Genomic DNA, 26,566 nt, shown 5'->3' with positions numbered 1-26,566 from the left:
CGAGACCGCGCACGCCAGTCCCGGCCGGCGGCCATCTTTCCTCCCGGCGGCTGCTCCCGGTGCAAGTGCGGGGTCCGCGGCCCTGCCGGCGCCCTCGGCCTGGGCCGGAGCAGTGGGGAGGCGTGGATGAGGGGGGAGGTGAGGAGGAGCCGCCCCCGCTGTGTGTCGCCTCCCCCCCCCCACCCACTCAGGCCGGGCTGGGCTTGGGGTCGCCCCCCGGCGCGGCCCGTCCCGCCCGCAGAGACCCCTCCTCCGCGCCGACCCCTCCCCGCGGAGACCCCTCCCCCGGGAGCCCGCCCCGCCCGCCCCGCTGCTGTCCGGGTCGGGGGCTCCTCCCAGATGGGATAAGCGGTAAAGATGTTCAGCTTCGAAGGGGATTTTAAGACGCGGCCCAAGGTGTCCCTCGGTGGCGCCAGCAGGAAGGTGAGAGCGGCCTGTGCGCGGGCCTGCGGCTCCAGGGGGGCGGCCGGGCGGGGGCTGCCTAGCGGGTGGGGCTGCGGGCGGAGGGGCCTGCGGGCCGGGCCGCTGCCCTTCCTGTGGCGGCGGGGGTGCGCGCCGCGCCGGGGGCCGGGGACGCGGTGGTTCCCGCGCGCGTTTGCGGACGGCGGTGTCGCGGCCGCTCCCCGGGCGGGGGGCGCGCGGCGGGCGGTGTCCGCGGCCCCGCAGCGAGGCAGGACGCACGTGGGAACCCGGCGCCGCCAGGCCACGCGCCCGGCTCTCCCGACACCATGGGGTCCCTGGGCCGCCTTCCTCCCGGGCTCGCTGCTCCGTCCCTCGAGCCGCCGCGCGCGCCCGGGGGCCGCTGTCCCGGCCGCTGTCCCTGCCGCGGTGCCCCGTGTGCGCTGGCCCCGACGCCGGCCTGGCCCGTGGCTGCTTCTGCGTACGCCTGGGATTCGAGGCCAAAAGTAAGACGCGCCCCGCGGGTTCGGAAACGTGCGGCGGGCCTGGTCTATCGGCGCTTACGGGTCTCTCCGGCGCGGGGCGCTCCTCTTCGCTCGCTGACCCGCGCGGGTCGTGAGTTGCAGACCGGGTGGGCGCGGAGTCCTCGGCGGATGCTCGGTCCCCGGAGCGGCGTCCTGTTGGCTTCGTGCTGGGCGCTGCAGTGCGCTCCTCGGTCCCGGCGGTGACCCCGGCACGGAGCGGGCAGCCCCCCACCCCCGGTCGTCGTCGGGGCTTGGGGTGCGCGCGAGCGGTTGGCTGCAGGCAGCTGGCCGGAGAGTGCGACGGAGGTCGGTCGGGCCGGCCGCTGCGAAGGTGCCCTCGGCCCGCCCCGCAGGTGCAGCGGACAGGTGAGGGGGAGCTCATGAGTGCTGCCCATGCTGGCCGGTCACCACCGCAGAGGCCGTGCCGCTTCCCGCGGCTTCGCCCGGAAACCGGAGCGCCCCGCATGCGCTGCTCGCGTGCTGTCGCCTCGACGGGCAGCACCGCTCCGCACGGAGCAGCTCTTACCTGTTGATCAGAACCGCGGGGAGATGGCACGTCTTGGTGTTCAGCCATGCACAACAATTTTCCTTTTCTTTTTTTCTTTCTTTCTTTCTTTCTTTCTTTCTTTCTTTCTTTCTTTTTTTTTGGTTGAAGTTTAGACTAAACAGCTGTATATGTCTTAGGTCATGTCCCTAGAAGAGCTTGAGGAGGTGACCTTGGTGCACATGACATTGGGAGGGGAGGGGGCAGGGAAAAAGGGGTCTTCTTGCTTGGAGTCTAGCTGCGGCTCAATCCCACCAAGAACTCGGGACCATGGCTGGCATCACAGAACCGTCCCTTCTTGAGTTAAGGGGGCTAGAATTTTGTAAACCCGCCCCCCCCTTCAGTTGGTCTATGGCTGCAGGCCACCCCTGGGGTGACAGTGGGACTCAGACACTGCTGGCCCTTGGCTGAGGGCAGTTATCCTGGGAAGGTAGCACTCAGGAGCCAACAGTACTTAACCCACAGTGGCTGGGGATGGGTGCACTGGCCTGGAATCGGGGTGAGGAATCAACTGCGGGTTCAGCTGGGAGGATTTTTACAAATGACTGCACCGTCGTGACCACCCCCGCCCCCCCCCATCAAGTAACACTCCCAGCATTCCATAGGCTTCCTCCTGCTCCCTTCTGTTCAGTATTCCTTCTCCCCAGATAATTGCTGAGTGATCGCTGTTGCTGTACCTTAGTTCTGCCTGTTGAATTTCTTGTGAAGGGGTCACATACAGTTTGTTCCTGCGTTCGGGGTCCGCATTCTGTCCCAGAGGTGGAGTCCATTCTCCTCGTTTCGTCGCATTGTGTGATCTGTTTTGATGGTGTCTTCTTGAGGACACACACCCGCTCCTGTGCTGGGTCATACACTCTTCGCTCTAGTGCGAGCATCTGCAGTGTCTAAGGGTATCGGTGGCCTCACTGCCTTTCAACATTTCTTATTGTCGGTCCTTAATTTCAGCAATTCTGGTGGGGATGTAGTTTCATTGTAGTTATAGTTTTAATTTTGTTTCTTGGCGGAATTGTTGAGCACCTACAAATGCATATTTCCTTAATTCTCTTAAGCTACAATGTAATTCTTTCCCCTCATTTAAAAGGTTAAAGATTATAATGGTTTTCTTTCATGTATTGAATTATTTGTAATATTCCCTTCTTTCTTGAGCTTGGTGGAACACTGAATAGTGCCACCTTTTGAATACATCTTTTCTTTTTCCAAATTAAATGACTGTTTTTCGTGTTTATTTGTAAAGGTTCTGTGTAGCATCTGAAACATAATAAGGAAAATTCCATGCTCTCATTATGGTCTTGTTGGACAGTTAAGATTTAAACAATTAGAAGTCAAATAACAGTAGAGAGTTGTTATTATGTTCTGGATTTCTGCTGGGGCTAGTCCAGGAAAGGGTAGAGTTGGTTGGGGCTTAGTCCTGAAGGATGCACAGTTAGGGTTGGTGGGAAACAAGAAGGGCATTCTAGGTGGTGGGAGGGTGTACATGGAGTCAAGTACATACTGGGTTCCGCTGATTCTAAGTCACACAGTTTCCTTCTTTTAGTATTTCTGTTACCAGGGTACATCTTGGCGGCATGGCATAGTTCATGGACAGTATTTTTATTTCCTTTCCTATAGTGCAGAGAAGAATATCTTAGGTGCCATTCGATTACAAGTATAGAAATCCACTGAAAATTGCTTAGCAGGGGGAAAGTGTATGGGAAGAATTTGATGGTGTCTCAAAGAATGTGCAGACAGAAACACACCCACATACCAAGTCATCAGCACCAAGGTGGTTACTCTTGGTTTTTCTCCTTGGGCTGCGCTGTCTCCTTCATTCTTGTCCTTGCACGTGACCTCGGCAGTGTATGATTTCCTAGTTGAGCTGTCGCCGAGACTGTCGGATCACAATTCCCTTTCTCAGGAGAGGAAATCCGATTGGTCTGGGTCAGCTTCCCACCCGATGAGCGGAGTCTGGGACGGGGGTTGGAACCTTTGGTACAAATAGAGCAGTCTAGTTGTGTGCGTAGTAGGGAGTGGATTCTCCAAGAGGGGCAAGTGGTTGTTAAATGGAATGTCTAGGTTTCTGTGGACATAGGCAGAGATGTGTAGCAGGCTGTTGATTGTACGTGTGTGAAATGAAGGACATCTGAGCTAGGTGTGCGGATGTGGTAGCTGCTGTCAGATACGTGACTCAGGATAGAAGTCCGAGGGGAAGGCCTGGAGTCTGGGATGGGGTGTGGCTTGTGGGGCATTATAACATCTAATAAGTGAGGAGAATACTTAGGAAAGAATCATACTTGGTGTGGGGCTGAGGTGGGGAGGGGGAGGAGACCACAGTGCCAGGTGCTGCAGGGGTGCAGTGAGGAAACACAAGGATGAAGCCTGCGTGACTTTATGGGGATAATAGTCCAAGGTCATAGGACTTGTAAGTCAGATTGCAGTACATCAGGGAGTGAATGGGAAGTCAAAAAGTGGCTAGATCTTTTTTGAAAAGGACTTGAAGAAGGTTACATTCAGGGGCTAAGGAAGGTTTTGTTTTTGGGGGGAGGGATGGGAGAAAGTTGAGCAAGTTATAGACTGGGGAAGGAGCAGGTGGCAGAGGGAGGAGTTGTGGAGCTCTCAGAGTGTTGGGGACGGCCAATGGGAAGAATTAGGTGTGAGCAGAAGAGAGAAATTTTTTGAGACTTACAGGGAAGAAATTCATGTGGTTATGGAAAAGTTAATCTTTTTTAGGATTTCATTTATTTCTTTGGCAGAGAGAGAGAGAGAGAGAGAGAGAGCGAGCGCACATGCATGGACACAAGCAGGGGGAGCAGCAGTCAGAGGGAGAAGCAGACACCCTGCTGAGCAGAGAACCCGATGGGGACCTCCAACCCAGGACCCTGGGATCATGACCTGAGCTGAAGGCAGATGCTTAACTGACTGAGCCACCCAGGTGTCCCTGGAAAAGCTCATAGATAGGAGAAAGAAAATTAAAATTTCTTTCCCAACTTTGCGTAGATAGTTGAGGAAGAGTGGCAGTAGAAATAATATTTCTTTAATTTTTATCCATTGCTTTAAAAAAACTTAGGACTTTATTTTTTAGAGCCTTATGGAAGAAAGTCAGGCAGAAAGTACAGAGTTCCCTTCGCGCCCTCTCCTCCACCTCACATTTCCCCAGTTATGAGCATCTTGCGTTAGTGTGGGTCATTTGTCATAATTGATAAACCAGTATTGATACATCAATGTTCACTCTTTGTGGTTGTATCTTCTCTGGGTTTTGGCAAATGTATAATGACATATTATCTACCCTCAGAGTATCATACAGAATAGCTAATTGCCCTAAAAATCCACCCTCCTTTACTTACTCATGCTCCCCCACACTCCCTGCATCGTGTGGTAGGAGTGTTTGGTTGTATAAGGAGATTAGAACTAGGGCGCCTGGTGGCTTGGTCGGTTCAGTGTCCAGCTCTTGGTTTCTGCTCAGGTCGAGATCTCAGTGTCCTGTGGGGGAGCCCTCGCTCAGTGCGGAGTCTGCTTCTCTCCCGACCTCTCTCTCTCTGCCCCTCTGCCCGTGTATGTGCCCTCTCTCCCCCAAATAAATAAATCTTTAAAAACAAAACAAAACAAAAACTGCAGAACTGCCTTCCAGAGTGGCTGTCCTGTTATCACTGCCGCCATCAACGAATGAGAGTTCCTGTTGCTCCACATCCCCTCCAGCATTTGGTGTCATCAGTGCTCTGGATTTTGGTCATTCGAATAGGTGTGTAAGAGTAGCTCGTTTTAATTTGCATTTCCTTGATGACACATGATGTAGAGTGTCTTTTCATATGCTTATTTGTCATCTGTATGTGTCACCTTTTGCCCATTTTTTAGCTGGGTTGTTTTCTTTTTTACTTTATAATTTTTTTAAATTAATTTTTTTAAAGTTATTTATTCATTCATTTGACAGAGAGAGATCACAAGCAGGCAGAGAGGCAGGCAGAGAGAGAGAGGGAAGCAGGCTTCCTGCTGAGCAGAGAGCCGGATGTGGGGCTCTATCCCAGGACCCTGAGATCATGACCCGAGCCAAAGCAGAGGCTTAACCCACTGAGTCACCCAGGCACCCCTTAAATTAATTTTTTTAAAGTGGCCTCCATGCCCAGTGTGGAGCCCAATGCAGGGCTTGAACTCACAACCCTGAGATCAAGACCTGAGCTCAGATCGAGTTGGATACTTAACTGACTGAGCCATAAGGCACCTTTCCTTGTTGTTGTTGTTTTTTTTTTTTTTTAAGTTGGCACTTGGTATATGTGTTGTCACGCTACTCTGTGTTTATCGCAGTGGAAAATAAAACTCTTGTGGCTCTGTCATTAAGTAAAGTAAACATTTTTCTGAGATCAGATTTATGTTAATTTATTGTCAGGACTGGTATTATTACATCACTGTTTCATTTAGCAGTACCACTTATGTTCTCTTGAACATAACTGTTGGTAGCCTTCATATATGGGGTCAAAAAACTGTAGTTCCCCATAGCAGGTAAGGTTAGGAATTCTTGATCTGGTTCTTAGGGAGATCAGGCCGAAGAGAAGGGCTGAGACTTTTGTCTAGTTTCCCTTGTACTTGTAATCAGGGCCTGGGGTGAGGCAAGCGAGGCAGCTAGGGCACCGAATTTCTAGGAGGCACTCACTCAGGTTGGACAACCGCAGGGCTCTGGGCGGCCTCGCTCTCGAGGCTGGCCCTGCGGCAGCACCACAGGCAGCTCCTTACGTCTTGTCCCCCAGGTACCTGGCTTGCCTCACCAGTCACTGCCTGGCTGGGCACGCTTCAGCTGCTTTTAAAGCCTAGGGACCTCCTCGCCCACTGAGTCTCTTAGCTAAGGGAGCACATAGGAGGTGTCACAAGAGCACACGGGAGCTGCAGAAGAATTTCTTGCAGAAGCAGGAGGGAGTTCTCCGGGGACTTTCCTTTTATTCTTGGAGCTTAGCGAATGCAGACGGAGTTTGGAAGTTGGACATCTTATTCTTTGGCAGTGACCTTTATTTTATACCACCGTAAGAGTAGCTGCTTCTACCCGTTCCTGCTTTCCAGCCTCAGCCTCTTCACGTTTTCCTTTACTTACACTGTCAACAGGAAGGCGGGAGCCGGAACTTACTCTGTTGGCTTGTCTCCATATAGCCCCTGTGTTCCGTGCTGAGCAGATTAAAGACAGGCCTTATCGGGTAGATCGGCACAACCTACTTGGTGGGGGGCGGGGGGTACCGTTTAGCTTCAGAAATCTCAACAAGGTACATCCCCTCTAATCCAGTAATTCTACTTTTAGAAATCCATCCTAAGGAACTAATTTGACAGGTGCATAGGAAAGATATTTGGGAAAAAATGATGATTATGGTGATATTCACCATATTAAAAACTTAAAACAACATAAATGTCTAACAGTAGGAAATTTGTTAAGCAAATGATCATGTAACAACGTAATGGAACACTATACAGACATTAATGTGGTCGCGATGTTTGTTTATTAATATCTGTACTTTAATGTCGTATTTATTAAAATGATTCATTGTTTATGGAAATAGCAGATTACAAAACAGTGCTGCAGTGAGCATTTAAATGACAGTAATCTAAACAGTTGTGACATTGGGGTGTCTGGCTGGCTCACTCAGGAGAGCATGTGACTTTGTGTGTGTTTGTTTGTTTAATGATTTCTGTTCTTCTGAGAGAGCGTGAGTGGGGTAGAAGCAGACTCCACACTGAGCAAGGAGCCCGAGGTGGGGCTCGATCCCAGGACCCGAGGATCATGACCTGAGCCCAAGGCAGACACTTCACAGACTGAGCCCCCTAGGCACCCAGTCATGCGACTTTGATCTCAGGGTTGTAACTTCGAGCACCATGTTGGGTGTAGAGATTACTAAAAATCTTATAAACAAAACAACACAGTCATGATATCTACTTGCCACTTTCTGAGTCTCCAGGAGACGAAGGACATGTTCTCTATTCCAGCGTGACAGTGGATTGAAGCAGTACCTTCTCGTCGTCTCCGCTTTGTGGGGCAGGTGTCCGAGAGCAGCTGGGGTGGTGCTGGCGGCTCAGGGTCTCATAGAGGCTCAGGAGCCTAAAGCTTGGACTGAGCTACGGGACCCACAGCGGGCTCCCTTGTCCGCGGACCTGGAAATTAGTGCTGGGGTGTAGGGGGGTCAGCTTCCTGCCGCCTGCACTCTTCTGAGGGCTGCTAGTGTCCTCGTGACGCGGCTTGTGAGGTGAGAGGGCGCAGAGAAAGCGGCGTGCCTGTACGACGCAGTCCTGTAAGGTCACGTACATGTTCGTCCTGTTCTCTTTGTCCATCTAGTCCATACTCAAGGTGAGAGGGGTCAAGCTGCACGTCTTAAAGGGAAGCAGCATCAAAGAATTTGTGGGAATATTCTTTTTTAAAAAATGTATTTTATTTATTGTGAGAGAGAGAGTGCGTGCGTGTGCACAGCAAGGGGAGGCGCAGAGGGGGAGGGAGAATCCCAAGCAGACTCCCCCCATTGAGTGCAGAGGTTGACAGAGGACTGGATCTCACGACCCTGTGGTCATGACCTCAGCTGAAATCAAGAGTCGGAGCCTCAACCGACTGAGCCCCCCAGGTGCTCCCGAATTTGTGAAAATATTCTAAAGCCACCACAGAAGGGGTATCAGTTTTAGCTAAGTTGTAAATGCTAATCCTACATGACTTATGTATGTTATTTTTCTGTCTTAACCTATTAAGATTTCAATATTATGGCTTTCCTTTTCTCCTACTACATTGAGTCAGTAGTTATTAGCTGTGTAACTATTACGGAAATAATGAAACAGTTGCAAAGCAAAAAGTGTCAACCAAGTAATTTTTCAGTAGATGTTTTGATGAAACTTACCTGATTTGGAGACAGCGTTGTAGCTCTGTGCCTTGGAAACTTACTCAGACGCCGGTCATGTGCCGCAATTTGAGTTTACTTAGGGCAACCCGACCACCCTTGGGGAGAAGACAGGATATATAGTAGGGCCGGGGGGGTAGATAATTTGGGGATGAGTGTTTTTGGGTTGTCACTGTGACAGCTGCAGGGCAGGAGGCAGACGTGCGGATGTGGAGGAGAGGTGAGTGAAGTAGGAGACGATCGTGGTACGTTTTTGGTCAGGGGAAGCATTTGGACAGTCCACTACCGGCACGAGAGGAGGAGGCTTGTTTTCCTTTTCTTCTAGTGCTGTCTGTGTCCTGTTTCCAGAACCCCAGGCAAGTGGTATAAGGCTAGTGCCATAGGCTTCTGTGTGCCGGGCTGGCTTTCTTGCTACTGTTTATATATGAGTATCGTTGACGTCAGTGAGACGGACCCGCGTGTAGAGAGGAGTCCAGCCATGGGGGGTGGTGATCACCTGCACACCGTCCAGCGGGGCTGGATCAGGGTAGGAGAAGAGAAGGCTGGGGAGAGGCCATCGGGGGCCAGATCATAAAGGGTTCTGGGGATCACACTCAGCACATCCAGGCACCTTGGTGAGCCAGTGAAGGACCCTAAGCAGTGAAGTGAGGTTTTGGGAGACATGAGTGTGGGGCAGCACAGGTGGTTGGAAACCAGGCGAGAGGCAGCCAGAGTTTGCAGCAGAGTAGTGAGGGCCCAGAGCAAAGCGGTGGGCTCTGGGTGGAGGGGAGTTCAAGGGCCGTTGAGGAGGCAGAATTGAGGAGCTCTGCCGTGAGAGGGTCACCTTGGGTGTTTCTCTGGGATTACCAGAGTGGGTGGTGACTCCAGGAACCAAGACGATGTTCTGTTCCGGGGGCCTGTGCAACGTGAGGCCTGTGCACGTGCTGGTCGGGACCTCTGGGTAGACCCCAGGGACCATCCGTACGTGACTGAAGCCGTGAGACGCACTGGCATCCTCGGGCCGGTGTCCCTCTGAGGAGACTTGTAGACTCGGAACAGAACTCTGAGGGATGCCGGCATTTACAGTAAGAGCAGAAAAGGGGCATGCAGTCAGAAAGCCCGCACGGATGTCCCGGTGTGGGTGGCCACGCTCCCCGTCGGAAAGCACTCATCCCCGAGGGAATGAGCAGAGGCCGTGTGCGAGAGTTGGGCTTGTGGGAGGACCCCGTGCCTTTGTATGGGGCTTGATTCTGAGGCTTTTTTTTTTTTTTTTTTTTTTTGCTCTAGCCATTCCTCTCTATCTTGTATCTGACTCTGTTATCCCAAAGCTGAGTCAAGTCCTTCAGTCTCTTTTCTAAAATTAAAATTTTGGGGGCACCTGGGTGGCTCAGTGGGTTAAGCCTCTGCCTTCGGCTCAGGTCATGACCTCAGGGTCCTGGGATCGAGCCCTACATCGGGCTCTCTCCTCGGCGGGGAGCCTGCTTTCCCCCCTCTCTCTGCCTGCCTCTCTGCCTACTTGTGATCTCTGTCAAATAAATAAATAAAAATCTTAAAAAATAAATAAATAAAATTAAAATTTTGTTCAGTTTTTAAAAATTACTATACATGCTCATTGCATGAACTTTGTATAAAGTATATGTTTATGCTTTGTTTTTGGATTTTAGGGTTTCTTTATTGTAAGGAATATCTTTAGAGCCAAAAATTGATCATTATTTTTTAGGACAAATTGAAGAAGTTGCATTGCTTGGTCACAGTATGCACTTCGTAAAGGTTTTAGATGCGCTTTGATCTCTAGAAGAAATTGTACTGATGTCTCTTCCGGGGCGGGGCAGTGAGTGCCGCCTGCACATCCTCACCTTGCTGTCAGACCCTGAGGACGTGTTTGTCTCCAGGGAGTCCCTTTTCTCCCTTTCCTGGTCGCAGTGACATCGGCGGCCGTCCTCCCGCGGGCATTTGGCTTGTCGTGCCCTCATTTCTCCGTGGCTCCTGGAGGCATGTGCACTTCCTGCCACACCTTTCTGAGGGAGAGATCAGAGCCCAGCGAGTCCAGAACTTGAGTGAAAACTACAGGGCTTGGGAGCCCTGGTCTGTCCTCTGTGTTGCTCGGCAGTGTCCTGTGGCCTCCGCGTCTCGCGTCCGCCTCCCGCTTTGCTCATGCCCTCCTCCAGCTGCAGGGGAAGTTGCCGAACACGGCCTGCAGTCACTGAGAAGGGGGCCCTGAGAAAATCCTACTTCTTTTTGAGCTAATTTTCCTTACGATGAAGCTTTAATGCTCTAAAGTTTTGAAGGAACTTGAGTAAACTCTATTGCGTGGCAAGCAGCACGATTCATATCACATCTTCACTACAACATGTGAAATTGCAGAAAGTGCAGTGGAAACCGGAGGAAAGGTTTGTCCCCATAACCAGCTGCGATGGAGTTGCTCATCTTCTCCAGGCTTCTCTGTTTCACATCTTGTAATATGAAAGTCGTAATTCTTGGTAATGAGAAAGTCAGACTGAGTTATTACTCATCTTCCTCGCTTTAATAATGTTTCCATTTCCAGTCTCCAGGCTGGGAACTTTGAAACAATATTCCCTTTTTTTAATTGAAAAAAATTGTGAAAAGTGAAATCCATCTAAAGGGCTTACAATGACACCTTCCTCTCACAGAGATTCCGGATTTCCCCACGAGGACCGGTGTCTTCAGTGTCTGTTCAGAACTAGTCTAAACACAAATAAACATGCCCCCCTCACTTCTTCAGTAAAAGTGAGCAACACACTGTTCTTCTCCTTGGCGTCGTGTCTTAGTGATGACTCTTTTGGTCTTTGTAGTTCTGTTTCCACAGGTGCATAACATCCCCTACGTGGTTTGTGGTGTGGAACCTCTTTCCTGTTTATGTGTGTGTCTGTCTGCGTGTCTGCATGTGTATGTGTAGGTTATTTCCAGGGCTTTGCTATTAAAATGGTGCTATATTTACCATCCAGCTCTTATGTAAGAAAAGAAGGTCTTTCAGAATTTATTGTAATGGGATTAAGCTATTGCATTTTGCGTTGGATACTTTATTTTAAAGTGAGTTCCTATCTAATTATAATGTTTATTATAGAACATTTTAAAATATACTGAAATGAAGAAAAACTACCTCTTTGGAACCCCACCCTCCGTTTAAAAATAAAACACTGCTAATACGTGGGTAAATTTTTTTCTAGTCTTTTTCTATATATGTTTCAAATTAGGAGTCGTGTTACGCATTTGGTTTCGTGGATACGATCATCATCGGTGACTGCGGTTGATGCACCTTTAAATATTTGTTGCATGAAGTGCTCTTATATTTTCATCATAGATGGTGTATTATTCACAAATAATCCTTCTGGTAACATTTAATATTTTAATTAACTCAAAAGGAAGTGTCTTACTTGATTAGTCTTTGAATTGTGCCAAACTGCCCTGTTTTGGCAGTCAGTGCACGAGTGGGAAAATAACTGACTCAACACAGGTGTGAGACTGATTATTCTGTTTACACTGTTAAATGGAGTAAATTGCTAAAGGGAGATAACCCAAATAGCAAAACGAAGGAAACTTTGTTGTTTTTAGAAGTCAAGATATTAATAAGCATGCTAATGTTCTTTTTATAAATGGTTAGCCCATTTGAGCATTTGGAGTATGGAAGTCATATCATATAAATGCACTCTGACTTCAGTGACCGTAATTTTTTTTTATTCTGATAGTTAATGAAATCTGATTTAAACTATATACGACTTACACTTTTAAAAACTTCATTTTGTTACTACAAAATGTGTCTGCATTTAAGAAAAGCATTTTTTCCCATTTAAAAACATCTTTGTTAACGGTATTTTTGAAGTTTGGCCATATTTAATTTTCAGAGAAGATAAGATAATGTGCCTCAAGCTCAAAGGCCAAATAGAGAAGCTTGGTGTCATTTGCTCCTGTTTACATATCGGTGAGAAGATGCAGCGTCCTGGCTGTGGAGGTGAGATTAGCCCTGAAAGTTAAGCCTACATCTGCGGAGAACGGGCTTAGTTATTCTAAAAGCATCTGATGAGAGTGTTTATGAAACTGGCACGTAACTGCCCTCAGAATTCCTAACGTATCTAGGCCTGTGGAGTTTAGAACGTGAAATGTTTTCCGTTGTACGTGTAATAAACTGGAACCAAAAACTTGTTAATCAAAATCCGAATGTTCTTTGGCGGGTACTTTGTTGTTCTTTCCTCCCAGCACCTCATTTAGAACTTACTCTTGGTCACGTTTAGCTCCTTTAAAAACCTTCTCCCATAGCTTCGTTTGTTTGTTATTCCAAAAGAGCGAAGCATTCCATGGGCAGGGGCTATAATTGGGGCAATCGAAAGTAACAATGCAAAATAATCGCGTCTCATCCCCCTTTCACCCCAGCTCCCCCCTCTCTGTCCCCTATCCAGACAGCCACATTGTGTCCCAGGTGCTTCCCTGTCCTCTCGGCTAGTCTGTGCCCGCGGAGTCATCAGGTGCCTGCCTGCCCTTCTGTTGCACGAGCACCCGGGGGAGCCCATTAGACCGCGGCACTTACCCCCGAGAATGCGTCTGGAGACGGTTGCGTTTCGGTGCAGGTGGAGGGGCCGCATTCTTTGAAAACACTGGTGGTCATCGGCGTGATGAACATTTTGTAACTTAGCAGTCGTGTATTTTCATGGCCACTTGCTGTCCGTGTTTTGCAGTATAAATCCTTGCATATGTGCCTTTAATATGTATAGGTTAAATTTCTAGAAGTGCTAGGTCAAAGGCTATGAACATTTTGAATTGTAATAGATTCTAGATTGCTAAGGCAGCTTTCTCAGCGCACGGGAGTAGCTACTGTCCTCTGTAACCTGCAGCGTGCTGAGTTTGTTTGCCAAACAGGGGTTAAAAAGCCTATTTCATTGTGTTTCTGTTGCATGTTTTCCTCAAATGAGTTAAAATGAAGTTCTTATGTTTAAAAGATTATTTTCCTCTGCACTGGGTATAGCTTCTGCTAATTTTTCTGTTTGATTGTACATCTCTTTAAATTATTTTGGAGAGCTTTTACAAACAGTTGGTGTTACAGTGTTACAAATATTTATTCCCATTTTGTCATTTTATTAGCCTGTGTTATATTGTTCTGTGTAGAAAATTCTAACTTTGATGTACTCAAATTTATTTTTTTTTAAGATTTTATTTATTTATTTGACAGAGATCACAAGTAGGCAGAGAGGCAGGCAGAGAGAGAGGAGGAAGCAGGCTCCCCACCGAGCAGAGAGCCCGATGCGGGGCTCAATCCCAGGACCCTGAGACCATGACCTGAGCCAGAGGCAGAGGCTTTAACCCACTGAGCCACCCAGGCGCCCCTCAAATTTATTTTTAAATGACTGATGGCAAATAGTAACGAGACTTAATGTGTGATATTTCTTTCTTAGGGAAAGTCATAGTCCACGTGGGAGTGTTTAACTCTCCTATTGTCTTCACATATTTTTATGGTGCTTTGTACACGCGTGCGTGCACACACGAATCTTATGTCAGTCGGGGATCTCTTGATCTGAAGACTAGAGCTACATTGTCGTTTATTTAGGTCACACAGTTTTTCCTCTCATATTTGTTGAAGAGTACACTTCCTGTTTACATTTGAAATGCCTCCTTTATCACACGCTGCATCTGTGTCTATGTGAGTCTTCCCAGAGACCATCAGATGTTGACTCGTCTGTTCATGCTTCAGCCCGTCAGTATGGGCCACTGTTCGTCCCAGAGTGTGTGATGATTTAGGTGGCATGTGAAGGAGCATTTTAGAAACTTAGCAGTGTTTGTTTCAATGTCCAGTAGAAACAGATGACTGGGGAGCCAAACCTGTGATTTCTCTGAAATGCCAGCTCATGACGAGGTTGGAGTTCGGAAGCTTCGTGGCAAACCCGGCTTGCCGGTGACACGTCAGCATTCGGTGGCTGCAGTTTGGGAATGTGTGCATCCGGGATGGGGGCTCTGTATGCAGTCGGTGTTGTTAGCGTGCATTTCTGTATACTGACTCTCCTTGGCCTCTGTTGTAGGTTTGTTTCTTTTTCTAGCAGCATAATGAAATTTCACTTTTGGAAGTTGATAATTACCGACGACTAGTGTGAGCTACACGTAGGTATGGGTGTAGCAAATGAGGGTCATGCCTAGGCCTTGTTTTCTCCCGCCTGACTGCTGTGTCTGACGTGCACGCAGTAGGTCTTACAACAACAGAAATCGTGTCGTTTTTAAAGCCTGAAGGTAAAGATTGTCTTGGAAATTAAGGCACTAAGGATAATTAGGATTTTCATGTCTTCATTTATAGTAAGGGCCACATTAATAACCCACTGGAACTAGCTTTTTAGTCTTATAAACTTACAGCCTGCATAAGAAACACAAATATGATAAAGAGTTTTGAGGGACGCCCAGGTCGCTCATTCAGTTAAGTGTCTGCCTTCGGCTCAGGTCCTGGGATCGAGCCCCATGTTGGGCTCCCTGTTCAGTGGGAGCCTGCTTCCTCTCCCACTCCCCCTGCTTGTGCTCACGCAGGCTTTCTGTCAAATAAATAAATAAGATCTTAAAAAAAGAAAGATTTTTGAACCATGGTTTTTCAGGAACTGACCCCTTATAAGCCAGACCTCAGCATGGAACCACCGTGCTCAGCCTTCATTGTGAAACCATACGGCACCACCCCCAACCTGTTCAGCTTTCGGGAACAAACAGGAACAATTTCTAAATAGCCCAGAAGTCAGTGCAGAATGTGGTGGTGAGTTAAAATGAAAAGTTGAGAACACTTTGTCTGGGATACTGTGCTTAATTGCAAAGGCTAGAGCTGCTAATTGGCAAAATAAACAAAAAGTTATGAGTCAGAGTGGTGACCAGTAACAAAACAAAGAACATAGTTGACGAGATTCCTTTGTCCAGTGAGTTAGCTGCGGGTTGCTGGGCTGCCAGGGAGGACCGGGTGGCTGTCGCCTGCCGCTCAGCCGGACGCTCACGGACGCTCTGAAACCAGCATGGCCTTCACCGTTTGCCGGCCGCGAGCTGAATAAACACGTCGACGAAGACTTTCTTGTCTAACTCCCAGACGAGAGGAAACCTTTTAAATTCTGTTGATGACTTCATGACACACTAACGCAGACTTAAGGTGTGATGTTGTGAGAAGAGCGGAGTTGGTACGGAATGCCACGGCGGTTGAGTAGGAGGTTTGATCCAGCGTGTTCCAGCCCTGGAAACTGGACCCTTTCCTATCCAGACGGCAGTCTCATTCCGCGCCGGTGCTGAAGAGTAGTCCCCAGTCCCCAGTAGGATGGCGGTCCATCGGCCTGTGCCGCTTGACGACTCCTCTGCTTTGGGACGACCTGAGCAATGACTCTAAGCAGCCGCTTCCTCCCGAACTGAGAGCAGAAAGGTCTCACGTCACTGTTGTCACGTCCAGAGGAGAGTCGGGTCTTTGTGGCGTAAACCTTTTTTTTACTGGAAGCCATGGGAAGTACACTTTGACTGTGGTGGAAAGAATTGGGAAGAACTCGAAAAAGTCTTCTGTGGGGCACCTGAGTGGCTCAGTCTTCGGCTCAGGTGGTGGTCCCGGGGTCCTGGGATCGAGCCCCACATCGGGCTCTCTGCTCATTAGGGAGCCTGCTTCCCCCTCTCTCCCTGCCTGCCTCTCTGCCTACTTGTGATCTCTGTCTGTCAAATAAATAAATAAATAAAATCTTAAAAAAAAGAAAAAGTCTTCTGAATGCCATATGTACAAAGTTCAGAGTGATGGCCTCCAGGAGCCCGGCGAGTGGATAGATGTGAGCCAGACCCCCCTTTTAAAGAATCATCAGGAGCATAATACCAAATAAAAGCACACGTTCAGAAGATTGGGCCCTGGAGGCTTTCTCGAAACTAAAGTTTGTTGAACCAGAGTCACACTTGGTGTTCTGGTTAGGAATTCATTTCTAGAATCCAGTTCTGTCAAATTGCCTTTGCCTGATGAATAATAAACATGTTAGTAATCTCTGTGTTGTCCAATGTCAAAATTAAAAAATAAAATTATAGACTTACCCTCCTCTTAAACTTTACGTGGCACCTGCCTCCTCTATTGTGATGATAAACCATTCTTTTGCTTTGAGGGGCCTTGTTTCAGGTAGGGCTTTTCGTAAATAAATTTGTTAGGTTTTTCTTGTAATTCAGTGTTTCTTTTTTAATTTAAAATGTAACAATGCAGTTTTGTTTTCATTGTGTTTCTTTTCAGGAGTACCTTGTACTTAGGAGAATAACACTGTAGGGGTGTGTAATGTCCTTGTGCCTGATAGCTGGTCCCCTGCCTGGTGTGTGCAGGGCTCCCCACTGCACTCACTGTCTTTCCCTGAGTAGTTGGTAAAGCTCTGGAGGTGGCACGTGGAGGTCGGGTGAATCCTGTTTGTTTTCGAGCTCTGCCCACTGGTCGCAGCGCGTGTCTGCTCCGTTGACCGCTGCGAGGTGTTTGGCGATTGCTCTCCTCTTTCCGTCTGCATTTACTGACTGAATTCTGTGAGAAGAGATTTTCTCCTCTCTCGTGTATACATTTGGTCATTTATGTAAGTATGGAGACACAGATACACATTTTACCGTATCCACTAAAGTCCACCACTGTCGTTGTGGCATAACCTCACTCCGGTCGTAGGAGAATATCTGAAAAACCCATATCAAGGAGCAGAGTCCAGGATATAGAGGGCAAAGGTGGAGGAACCATTACAGATTGGTGCGGAGTAGGAAGAAATAGTAATTAAATGCAATGTGGGATCCTGGATGGGATCTTAGAACAGGCAAAGATTGTTAGTATAAAAATTGGCGCATTTCTAGTACAGTCTGTAGTTTCCTTTGTAACGTGACGCCCTTGTTGATTTCTTGCTCTTGCTAGTTGTGTTCTGGTTGTGGAGGGGGCAGTGGGGTCTGAGAGAGAGGCAATGAGGAAACTCACCGTATCTTTTCTCCAGCTTTGTCTCAAATTAATTCAAAGTAAAAAGTTTTAAAACTCAGTTGAAAGAGTGGTATTAAGCGAAGAACAGCCCAGGTGGTATGGCTGTGGCGAACCTTGGGAAGGTGGCAGGGGCGTGCCTCTGAGACGGCAGTGTTGGCCGGGACGGGGAGGGAGGACTCCACGCCTGGGAGTCGCCCTTGCTTGCTCCTCCCTCTGTCCAGGTGCATCAAGATAGTGGTCCTCCCTGGTTCCCACCTTGACCTTCGGTCCTCTGTGCCTTGTAACTGCAGCACATGCAGAGGGTGGGGTTGCTTTCCCCGCTTCGCGGTCACACCCCCACGGGTGTCTGCTCGGCTTACGTTCTGGATTATTCTGCTGGCTCAGGCAGAATTTTGCTACGAGGATCTTTCTCAGACTTCTTTCCAGGGGTGGGTTTAGTGTGTCAAGAAGAGCAGCCTGGCGGTTGGGGGAACTGGCCTGTCCATCTCAGCAGTCACTCTTCCCGGGAGGAATTGGGAATTGGCCTCAGCAACATATAGAAGGGTCACAATGAGATTTGTAACAGCACTTAGAACATTTTTGAATTATTTGTCGACTTCCTGAGGGAGTTTAGAACATTGGAATTATTGATTGGATTTAGGATTTGTCTGGCCGGTATTCTGATTTTGGTGGCACTAACTGTTCGTGGGAAGATGTAGGTCTTTCTAGTGTCTGCCTTGGTAGATAAGTGATTTTACATTCTTGTCTCTTATCTTGATTTTTTTTTCCCAACTTTAAAATCTCTCAAGCTTCAGATTTCCTGGTTGTACCTTTATCCTTTCTAAATTTAATCCTTCAATCTTTCCATGAGGCACAATGCTAAGTGTCAGGATTATAAAGACAGACATAGGCTGTGATTCTGAAGGAATCTATACTTTATTGAAGGAGAAAAAACACAGTTCAGGTTACTTTTACTCTTTCCTCTCTGCAGGTGCACTGAGGTAAAACATGTTTTTCTCTTTCAACAGACACTCGGTTCCGTCTGTAAGTGATAGAGCCCTAGATCGAGCCTTCGTCAGCACCTAAGTGCAGACCCTGCCACGTTGACGCTTGTGTGGTTTGAACTTGGCTTGTGGGGAGAGCGGGGTGGGGGGCCGCGGGGGCGGCTTCCCGTGGGGGGTGCGCCCTGCAGGGCTGCTTCTGCTGCCACTGCCGCTGCCCGCACACGTGGCCCCGGGCCGCCTCCTCCCTGCGCGGATGCCTCCCTCGCCCACCCCTGTCATTCGTCACTCCCTCCAGTTTCGTTTCCGTATTCTCGGCGCTGGGGCGGCATCGGACACGGTGCGGGACAGGCGGTGGGGAGGAGGCGGCCGTGTTCTGACCCAGTGTTCCCGCGCGCAGGCTGTCTTTGACCTTGCTTCCTCAGAGCGCGTGGGTGGTTCTCCCGTCGGGCTGTCGGCTGCCGTGGAACGGAAAACAGGACAGTGTGATGGGTTTTGTATAGACGGGGCTGCTGGGAAGAACGGAGCACTGAGAAGACACGGTTCTTGTAGCCGATGCTCAGTGCTCTTCAGGAGCCCATCCCGCGTCTGTCTGTCCCGAAGGCGGCCCTCCGGGAGATGGTGTGCAGGGAGGGGCGACGCGGGAGGAGCTGAGGCTGAAGGCGCGGCTGACCCCCCACCCTGCTGTTTTTATTACCTGTTAACTCCTTGGCCCCTCGGAGCTCAGTGGCCCCGACTTCTGAGGTGATTACTGTCTCCCTTCCACCCCCTGCGGCCAGAAACCGGCTCGGGGCTCCCCCTCCCTTCCTACCCGACCCCTGCCACCGCGCTCTCTCCCTCTGCTGGGAGATTCCCCACCTTGTCCTCTGCTGAACGTGTCCTTCGAAGTCGCCTTTCACATGCCTTTTCTTCTGGGCCTTCTCCTGGCCGCTGAGGCAGAGTCCGTCTTCTCTTCCCACGCTGGCGCCCGCGTGGCCTCTGTGCACGGGGCAGAGACCGCGTCTGTCTCCATGCTAGCGGCCAGGACTGTGTCTGGTGCAAGGTGTGTCCCCAGTAAACAGGCTGCTGCTTTCTCCCACCAGACTGTGAACTCCCTGGGAGCAAATGCCTCACTTACTTTCAAAATCTCTACTGCCGGGGCCCCTGGGGGGCTCAGTCGTTCGGCGTCTGCCTTTGGCTCAGGTCATGATCCCAGGGTCTTGGGGTCGAACTCCCCGTTGGGCTCCCTGCTCAGTGGGGAGCCTGCTGCTTTCTCCCACTCCTCCTCCCTCTCTCGCTATGTGTCCCTTTCTCTCTGTCAAATAAATAAATAAAATCTTACAAAATAAAATCTCTAGTGCCTGGCATGTTACGTGATTCACCAGACACCTGTTGACTGGATACGTGCCCTTCCTGGGTCTCATCTGAATGTCTTTTGAATGGATCGTTCTAGACGGGAACACGAGGAGGCTGTGGTTCTGCCCTGGGGTTCGGTTGCATGTTTAGGGGCTGCACACTGTCATTTCCATGGTGTGTGGACGGCGATTATGTACTCGGTCATGCTTGTCTTTCTGTGCTGGGCTGGCTTTTCATGGCAGCCTTGGTGTCCTGATCTTTTTGATTGCTTAGTTTGCCTTTCTGGTTCTCAACACCACCTACTCCTCATGCTTTCTTGTCAAATTTTTGAAGATCAGAGTTTTTTTCTGTGGCCTCCCTCTCCCCTCCTTTCTGGTAATCTTCCGAATTACTCGTGTATAATGAAGGCAAAGACTTTTTGTAACTTCTCAAAAGTGAAATAATGTTCTTTCTCAAAGTAGATAGCATACTGCTTAGTGGGTTAAGCTCTAGGCCCTCTGAGTTCAGATCCTGGATCTGCTACAACAAACCTCACTTTCCGCATCTGTCAACGGGGAAGATAATCGTGCTTAACCTCATAGGTTCATTTCGAGGAATACGAGAATTACCCGAAGCCAAGGGTGTAGAATATTGCTTAGTGTGTGGACAAAAGCCTTCAGTCCCTGTTAGTGTTCTGCGTGTGGCACACATGGCCTCGTCTCCCGTCCTTCCTGTGCAAGGGCACAGTGGACGGGTGTGGACAGCTCAGTGTCGCTGGTAGCTGGTGCTGCTGCTCCTAGAGTCGCCTTTGTGGTGTGCCTGAAATCACGTGGGAGATGGCTTGACCTCTCTCTGTAGACCGTTTTCTTTCGTCGGTAGAATACTAAAGGGGCATGAGTACTCTTTGAAAGCTCTTATTAGCATTTTCAAAAATACAGTTTTATTATTGAAATTACATATCGGGTTTGTGTGTGTGTGTCCGTTGTTTTGGATTGGCTTGCTGTACTTGATTTTTTTGAAATGAATTTGTCTTTGAAGTAGGAAGTGTTAGAGCACTTGAGCACAGGTCAGAGAAGTGACCTTTGCCTTCGTGTGATGTCCTGTCCGGGGATTCCGACCTACAGGTGACCAGAAGTTAATAGTCACCCCCACACCCAGCAGGGCCCCTTGTGCTGTCATGGCTTCTCCCACGCCGTGAGCTTCAAACGTAAGAGCGAGTTTCTGAGCAGTTCCAGTGTTCGATTACAGTCCAGTCGTGCTCTTTGATAGTGAGTACGTGTTTGGATTTTAAAATACCGCAGCGCAGGTGCTGTCTGCAGGCGCCCAGCAGTGCTTCTCAGCTCTTAGGGTTCCTCCTCCTCCTAGACTCTTAGGACCGCAGCGTCCGACTTCAGGGAGGCGTTCGGTCGTTCCAGACGTGCGTCGATACCTGCGCGTGCCAGATGGGGAAGCAGGTGAAAGCAGCAGTGCAGTCAGGGAAGAGAGGCCCTTGAGCCTGTGTGGCCTGTAGACCAGCGAGGACTAGGAGCTTATCCATGTGGGGAGGTCAGCGGAGTGGCTTTTGCCAGCATGGGCCATGTTTTTAAGGTAAAATGTTGGCTTGTTGAATTTTAGACTTTTTCCTTTAAATTCACTTAGCCAACATATCGAACATCATTCATTCAGACGTAGAGGTCAGTGATTCATCGGTTGTGTTTGACACCAGTGCTCATCACAGCACGTGCCCTCCTTCATGCCATCACCCCGTTACCCCATCTCCTCACTCTAATTGCAGGCTTAACTGTGTTTTTTCGTAGTTGTAACAGTGCACACTATTTTAAGGAATCTTAGCCTATTAGCTATAACCAAATAATGAAAATATATTAAATCTGGACAAATGGAGATAGAAGGGAAAAATCATAGAGACAAACGTATCAGTTCTATTCATAAATAAGGATACTGGCTAGAAATTTTTATCTAGAAGTTTTCTCTAATTCTGACCATCATAACTTTGCACTGTTTTCTTTAAATTTCCATTTGCCCTCCTTTTAATTAATTAAAATTTAAAACAAAATATTTTTCTGAATTTGGTCATAGTAGATAAAATCTTTTTATTTGAAATTCAAAAAGTGGAATTTTCTATAGTGGAAAATATCTGGAGGATTTTTTTTCCTTTCTCTTCTCTTTTCCCTTTTGTTTTCTTTTCTCTTTTCTTTCTTTTTTAAAGTAAGCTCTGTGCCCAATGTGGGGCTCAAACTCATGACCCCGAGATCAAGAGTCACATGCTGCATTGACTGAGCCAGCTGGGTGCCCCGGATTTACTTCTTTGGCTTTAAATTTTGTCAGTGAGAAACTTTTCATTCTGCACACTGTTGATTCACATATCAATGTATAATTTTGAATTGGCTTAATTACTTGCCATCTGACACTATTTTGATACTGTATTTGTTTTTGTTATGAGATCTGTTTATTCATTTTTTTAAAAAGATTTTCTTTATTTATTTGACAGACAGATCACGGGTAGGCAGAGAGACAGGCAGAGAGAGAGGAGGAAGCAGGCTTCCTGCTGAGCAGAGAGCCCGATGCGGGGCTTGATCCCAGGACCCTGAGACCATGACCTGAGCCGAAGGCAGAGGCTTTAACCCACTGAGCCACTCAGGTGCCCCTGTTTATTCATTTTTATAATGATTCATATATAATGTCTTGGAGTTTCAATTTTATTTTGGATTACAGTTATAAAAATAAAATGCCCAGGGGAACCTGGGGGGCTCAGTTGTTAAGCGTCTACCTTCAGCTCAGGTCATGATCCGAGGGTCCGGGGGTCGAGCCCCTGCATCAGGCTCCTTGCTCATCAAGAAGCCTACTTTTCCCTCTCCCACTTATCCTGCTTGTGTTCCTCTCTCACTGTGTCTTTCTCTGTCAAATAAATAAAATTTTAAAAATAAAATAAAATGCCCATACACTATAGACTGGAACAATTCCGGGGGAAGGAGGGTTATCTTTAAGTACTTTTATTTTATTTGAAATGTTTAAGTTTCCTATTTATTACTTCGGTTCCTTCTATGTACCAAGTAATTTTGTTCAAAATTTAGTTTTATGATGAAAACAGAATTTTTTTTAAATAACTAGGTTTAGCTTTTGTTTATTTTATTTTTTTAAAGATTTTATTTATTTATATGACAGAGAACACAAGCAGGCAGAGTAGTGAGCAGAGGCAGAGGGAGAAGCAGGCTCCCCGCTGAGCAAGGAGCCTGTATGCAGAACTCGATCCCAGGACCCTGGGATCATGACCTGAGTCGAAGGCAGTCGCTTAACCCACTGAGCTACCCAGGATCCCTGAAAAGAGAATTTTTTAAAATTCAGTAACAGTACTGAATTTTTTCATCAGATATTTTATTGAGATAATTGTAGGCTCACGTGCAGCTGTTAGAAATAATACAGAAAGATCCTGTGTTCACAGTGCCTGATTTCACCCCCCGGGGGGTTCTGTTTTATAAAACTGTACTATGATAATCACAACCAGGGTATTGGCATGGATATAATACACTGATATTATTCAGATATTCCCGGTTTTACTTGAACTCTCTTGTTTGTGTAAAGAAATCAGATTTTGTTCTTAGAAGACTACTGAAATACTAACTTTAATTAGGTCTGTGATCTAGTTGCGGGGGGGCATTTAACTTCTTGTGCCTCAGACTTCTCATTAGGTCAGAATGTTTGTATGATCTTTAGGATCCTTTTTCGGTGAAGACATTCTGTAATTTTTGTTTGAGAGTATATTAGAATTTGAAATTAAAGCCTTTTTTATCTTTTCTCTTTTTGTGTGTAGGAAGAAAAGGCTTCTCTTTTACATCGTACTCAGGAGGAAAGAAGAAAGAGAGAGGTAAAAACAGTTTTGTAATAGTCTCTTTAAATAAGCATTTTCCATAGCATTTAAATAAGTCTGTCGTAATGTGTATAGATAGATGTATGTTATATGTGACATAAAATTGCATATTTTTGTGTATATTAAACTTCGGAAGCATTTCTGGATTGTTTGGATTTATGATAAGTAATTTATTCTGGAACCAGTGTGGAAAAGACAGACTAAGTGGGCAGTTTCCAGAATAGAGGGGAAAGCAGGCTTTTATAAAGTTCTCTTGCTTGCTTATGATAATGGTTTCTAGAAGATCTAGAAAGACTTAGTATATCATGTTCATGTTTTGCCAATTAAAAGAAGAAAACTCACTGTTAAGGCAAATATCTTAATTATTTGTGTAGAAGATAAACAAATGGAGCTAGTGACATTTGTTGTTTTTTGTTTGTTTAATACATTCTTTATTTTACATTTCATCTCTCTGGTGACAGTTTCTTAACATTGCTTGTTTTGTTAATTTTAATCGGCAATTATGGTATATTTTATGGCCTACTTTTCCAGACTTCTGTTTTGTTTTCTGATCATTCATTTGTTCCTTTAGCAAATATTAATTGAGAGCTTGATACATTCCAGGTGCTGTTCTGCTTGCTGGCTGTATGGATAGTGAATAAGATGGATAATGTTCTTGCTGGGTTCTGGAGCACAGATGAAAAGTGCTGTGAGGGCAACGGGACAGGGTGATGGTGACCGGGAAGGGTGTTCAGGGAAGGAGACTCTGAGCTGGTTAGAGTTGAGCTGATAACTGAAGGATGAAAAAGAAGCTAGAGGAAGAGCATTCTTGGTGAAGGGAACAGCAAATACGAAGAGTTTTAGGTGGGCTCTCTCAGCCTCAGCACTGCTGACTTACTGGACCAGATTATTCTTTGCTCTGGGGGCTTACCCTGACCCTGTACACTGAAGGGTGTTCAGCAGCATCTGTGGCCTCTGCTCCAGCCACTGGATGCCACGGCGCTCCTGCTGTTCTCTCCAGTTGAGATAACCAGAATTACCTCCAGATGTTCCCTGGGTGATGTAACTGCTGTCAGTTGAAAGTGACTGCTCAACAAGAAGTGTTGGCTGATGTCTTTCATCTTTTCTGGGAAATTCTCAGCTGTCATCTCTTGAGTAGTGTTTCTGTTCCATTCTTCCTCTCCTCTTCTTCTTGGACTCAAATTATGTCCATATTTGACCTTTGTGTTGTGTCATATATCTCTCCTATGCTCTTCCATATATTTATTGTTTTGATTATTTCTCTTTCAGTTTGGATATTTCCTTCTGACCTAACTTCTAATTTACACATTATCTCTTTACCAGTGTCTAATTGTGACATATATTCTTTGAATTCTGAACTTCAGATTTTATTTCAGTTCTAGAATTGTCTTTATTTCCCAGTTCTCTTGTCTTTTAATTCCATGAACATAATTATAGATTATTAAAGATAACGTTTAAACTCCAGTTTTGGATCACCTCTGGGTTTGTTTCTGTTGTTTATCCTTTTGATTTTTAGTTCTTGTCTTTTGCCTGGTTATTTTGGTTGAATACTGTGAGTTTATATGGCAAAACAAAAAGCAAAAGAGCTCTCTTTTTGGAGAGCGTTACATTTTCTTTTGGCAGGCAACAGGAAGAAGGACAAATCATCTTTAATTAATACAGGGTTTAGCTGGTTTGCAGCCCTTCTTCAGTCCTTGTCAGGGTCAGTCTGTTTCCAGTACATTTACAATGGAGCCTTTTGGTCCCTGTTCCAACCAGAAGGCTGGGATGCTACCAAGACTTCCTCCTCAGTGAACAACTGAATGAATAAAAATAAATGTTTTGAAAACTCATGGGACCATATAGGTTTTTAATGAAGTGCTCTTAGAATCATTGTAATGAAAAGGTTTCCAAACTAGGTTTAGGCTCGGGGGTTTGTTTGCTGTGAGCACTTGAAGCTCAGAAAGTACACTTGCATGCCCCAATTGGTGTTCTGCCATCCTAGGATTGTGTGTGTGCACGTGTGCATTTCAAGCCTGGCAGGTGACATTCCTGCAGGACAGGAAATGATGTCATGGGGCAGGATGAGTGCAGGCTTTAGTGTCGCACTTGGCTTTGAGTTCTGACTCTCGTACGTCTTGTAGCATCACTTTATTTTTGTGGAGATTTCAGCTTCTACATTGTAAAACTGGGAGGAGTAGTCGTCGAGGATGATTGTGCAATGTCTCTCTTAGGGCCTGCACACAGTAGGCTTTCAAACAGAGGGAGCTGCTTTGGTTACAACAATGTGAAGAATAAATTATTTCTGCTTGGTCACTGAAAATTTTAAGAGAGTCTTAACCAAAACTAGAGTTTTCTGCTTTGAGATAAGAAAAGTGGCTTTTAAAATTGATGTTTGGGTTGTCTGTATTCTTTTTCTGTTTCAAACTATGGCTGTCATTATAAGGCTTAGTGTGCTGGTGGGATTGTGAAATGGTGTAGCCACTTGGAAAACAGTCTGGCTGTTCCTCCAATGTTATTCTGCTCCTGCGCATACACCCAAGAGAAATGAAAACCTGTGTCCGCACAAAACTTTTACGTGAATACCCACAACAGCCTTGTTCATAATAGCCCAGAGTGGAAACAGCCCAAGTTGTCAGGTGGCAAATGGATAAACGAAATGCGAGCCATCCTTATGGAGAAATATTAATTGGCCATGAAAAGTCGTGCAGTATTGATAAGTGATACAACATGTATGAACCTTGAAAATACTGTGCCAGGTGAAAAAAGTCAGACACAAAAGGCCACATATTACAGGATTCCACTATGTCCAGAGTAGGCACTCCCATACAGACAGAAATGTGATTGGTGGTTGCCGGGGATCAGGGAGCCAGGGCAGGGATTGAGGGCTGAGTGCTAATCGGTACAAGGTTTGGAGTGTGTGCTGAAAGTATTCTAGAATCAGATTGTGGTGACACTTGAATTTTGAATATTTTAAAAATCGGTGAATGGTATGCTTGAAAGAGTGAATTTTGTGGTCTGTAAATTCCATAGCTGTTTGGTTGTTGTTTTTTTTTTTTTTTTAAGTCTTCGCTAGCTAAACACCGTTTCACTAAGACCCAATTATTCCTTCCTCCCTCCGTTATGCAGGAGGAAAGGCGAAGACTGAAGAATGCAGTAATCATACAGTCATTTATACGAGGCTATAGAGACCGGAGGCAGCAAGTAAGTTTGCTTTTAAGCTGAGGAAGAATTA

General features: G+C 47.0%; 1 protein-coding gene across 2 annotated transcripts in view; it reads left to right on the top strand.

The window, feature by feature from the left end:
- The first annotated feature begins 216 nt into the window (after nucleotides 1-216).
- The window catches only part of UBE3C (ubiquitin protein ligase E3C), a 109,053-nt gene continuing 82,703 nt past the window's right edge, over nucleotides 217-26,566 (top strand). The window contains exons 1-4 of one of the 2 annotated variants that reach the window (XM_032840288.1): nucleotides 217-239; nucleotides 273-423; nucleotides 23,296-23,349; nucleotides 26,461-26,535. In XM_032840288.1, coding sequence (XP_032696179.1) covers nucleotides 358-423; nucleotides 23,296-23,349; nucleotides 26,461-26,535 — 195 coding nt within the window. In that variant the 5' untranslated portion in view covers nucleotides 217-239; nucleotides 273-357. Of the gene's footprint in view, nucleotides 240-268; nucleotides 424-23,295; nucleotides 23,350-26,460; nucleotides 26,536-26,566 lie in introns of those variants that run through there. The other variant, XM_032840289.1, reaches the window with a different exon arrangement.

This window comes from Lontra canadensis, unplaced genomic scaffold (genome assembly GCF_010015895.1).
Source record: "Lontra canadensis isolate GAN:19392208 unplaced genomic scaffold, GSC_riverotter_1.0 scaffold111, whole genome shotgun sequence".
NCBI classification, from domain to species: domain Eukaryota; kingdom Metazoa; phylum Chordata; class Mammalia; order Carnivora; family Mustelidae; genus Lontra; species Lontra canadensis.
This window is presented reverse-complemented; position numbering and strand designations above follow the sequence as displayed.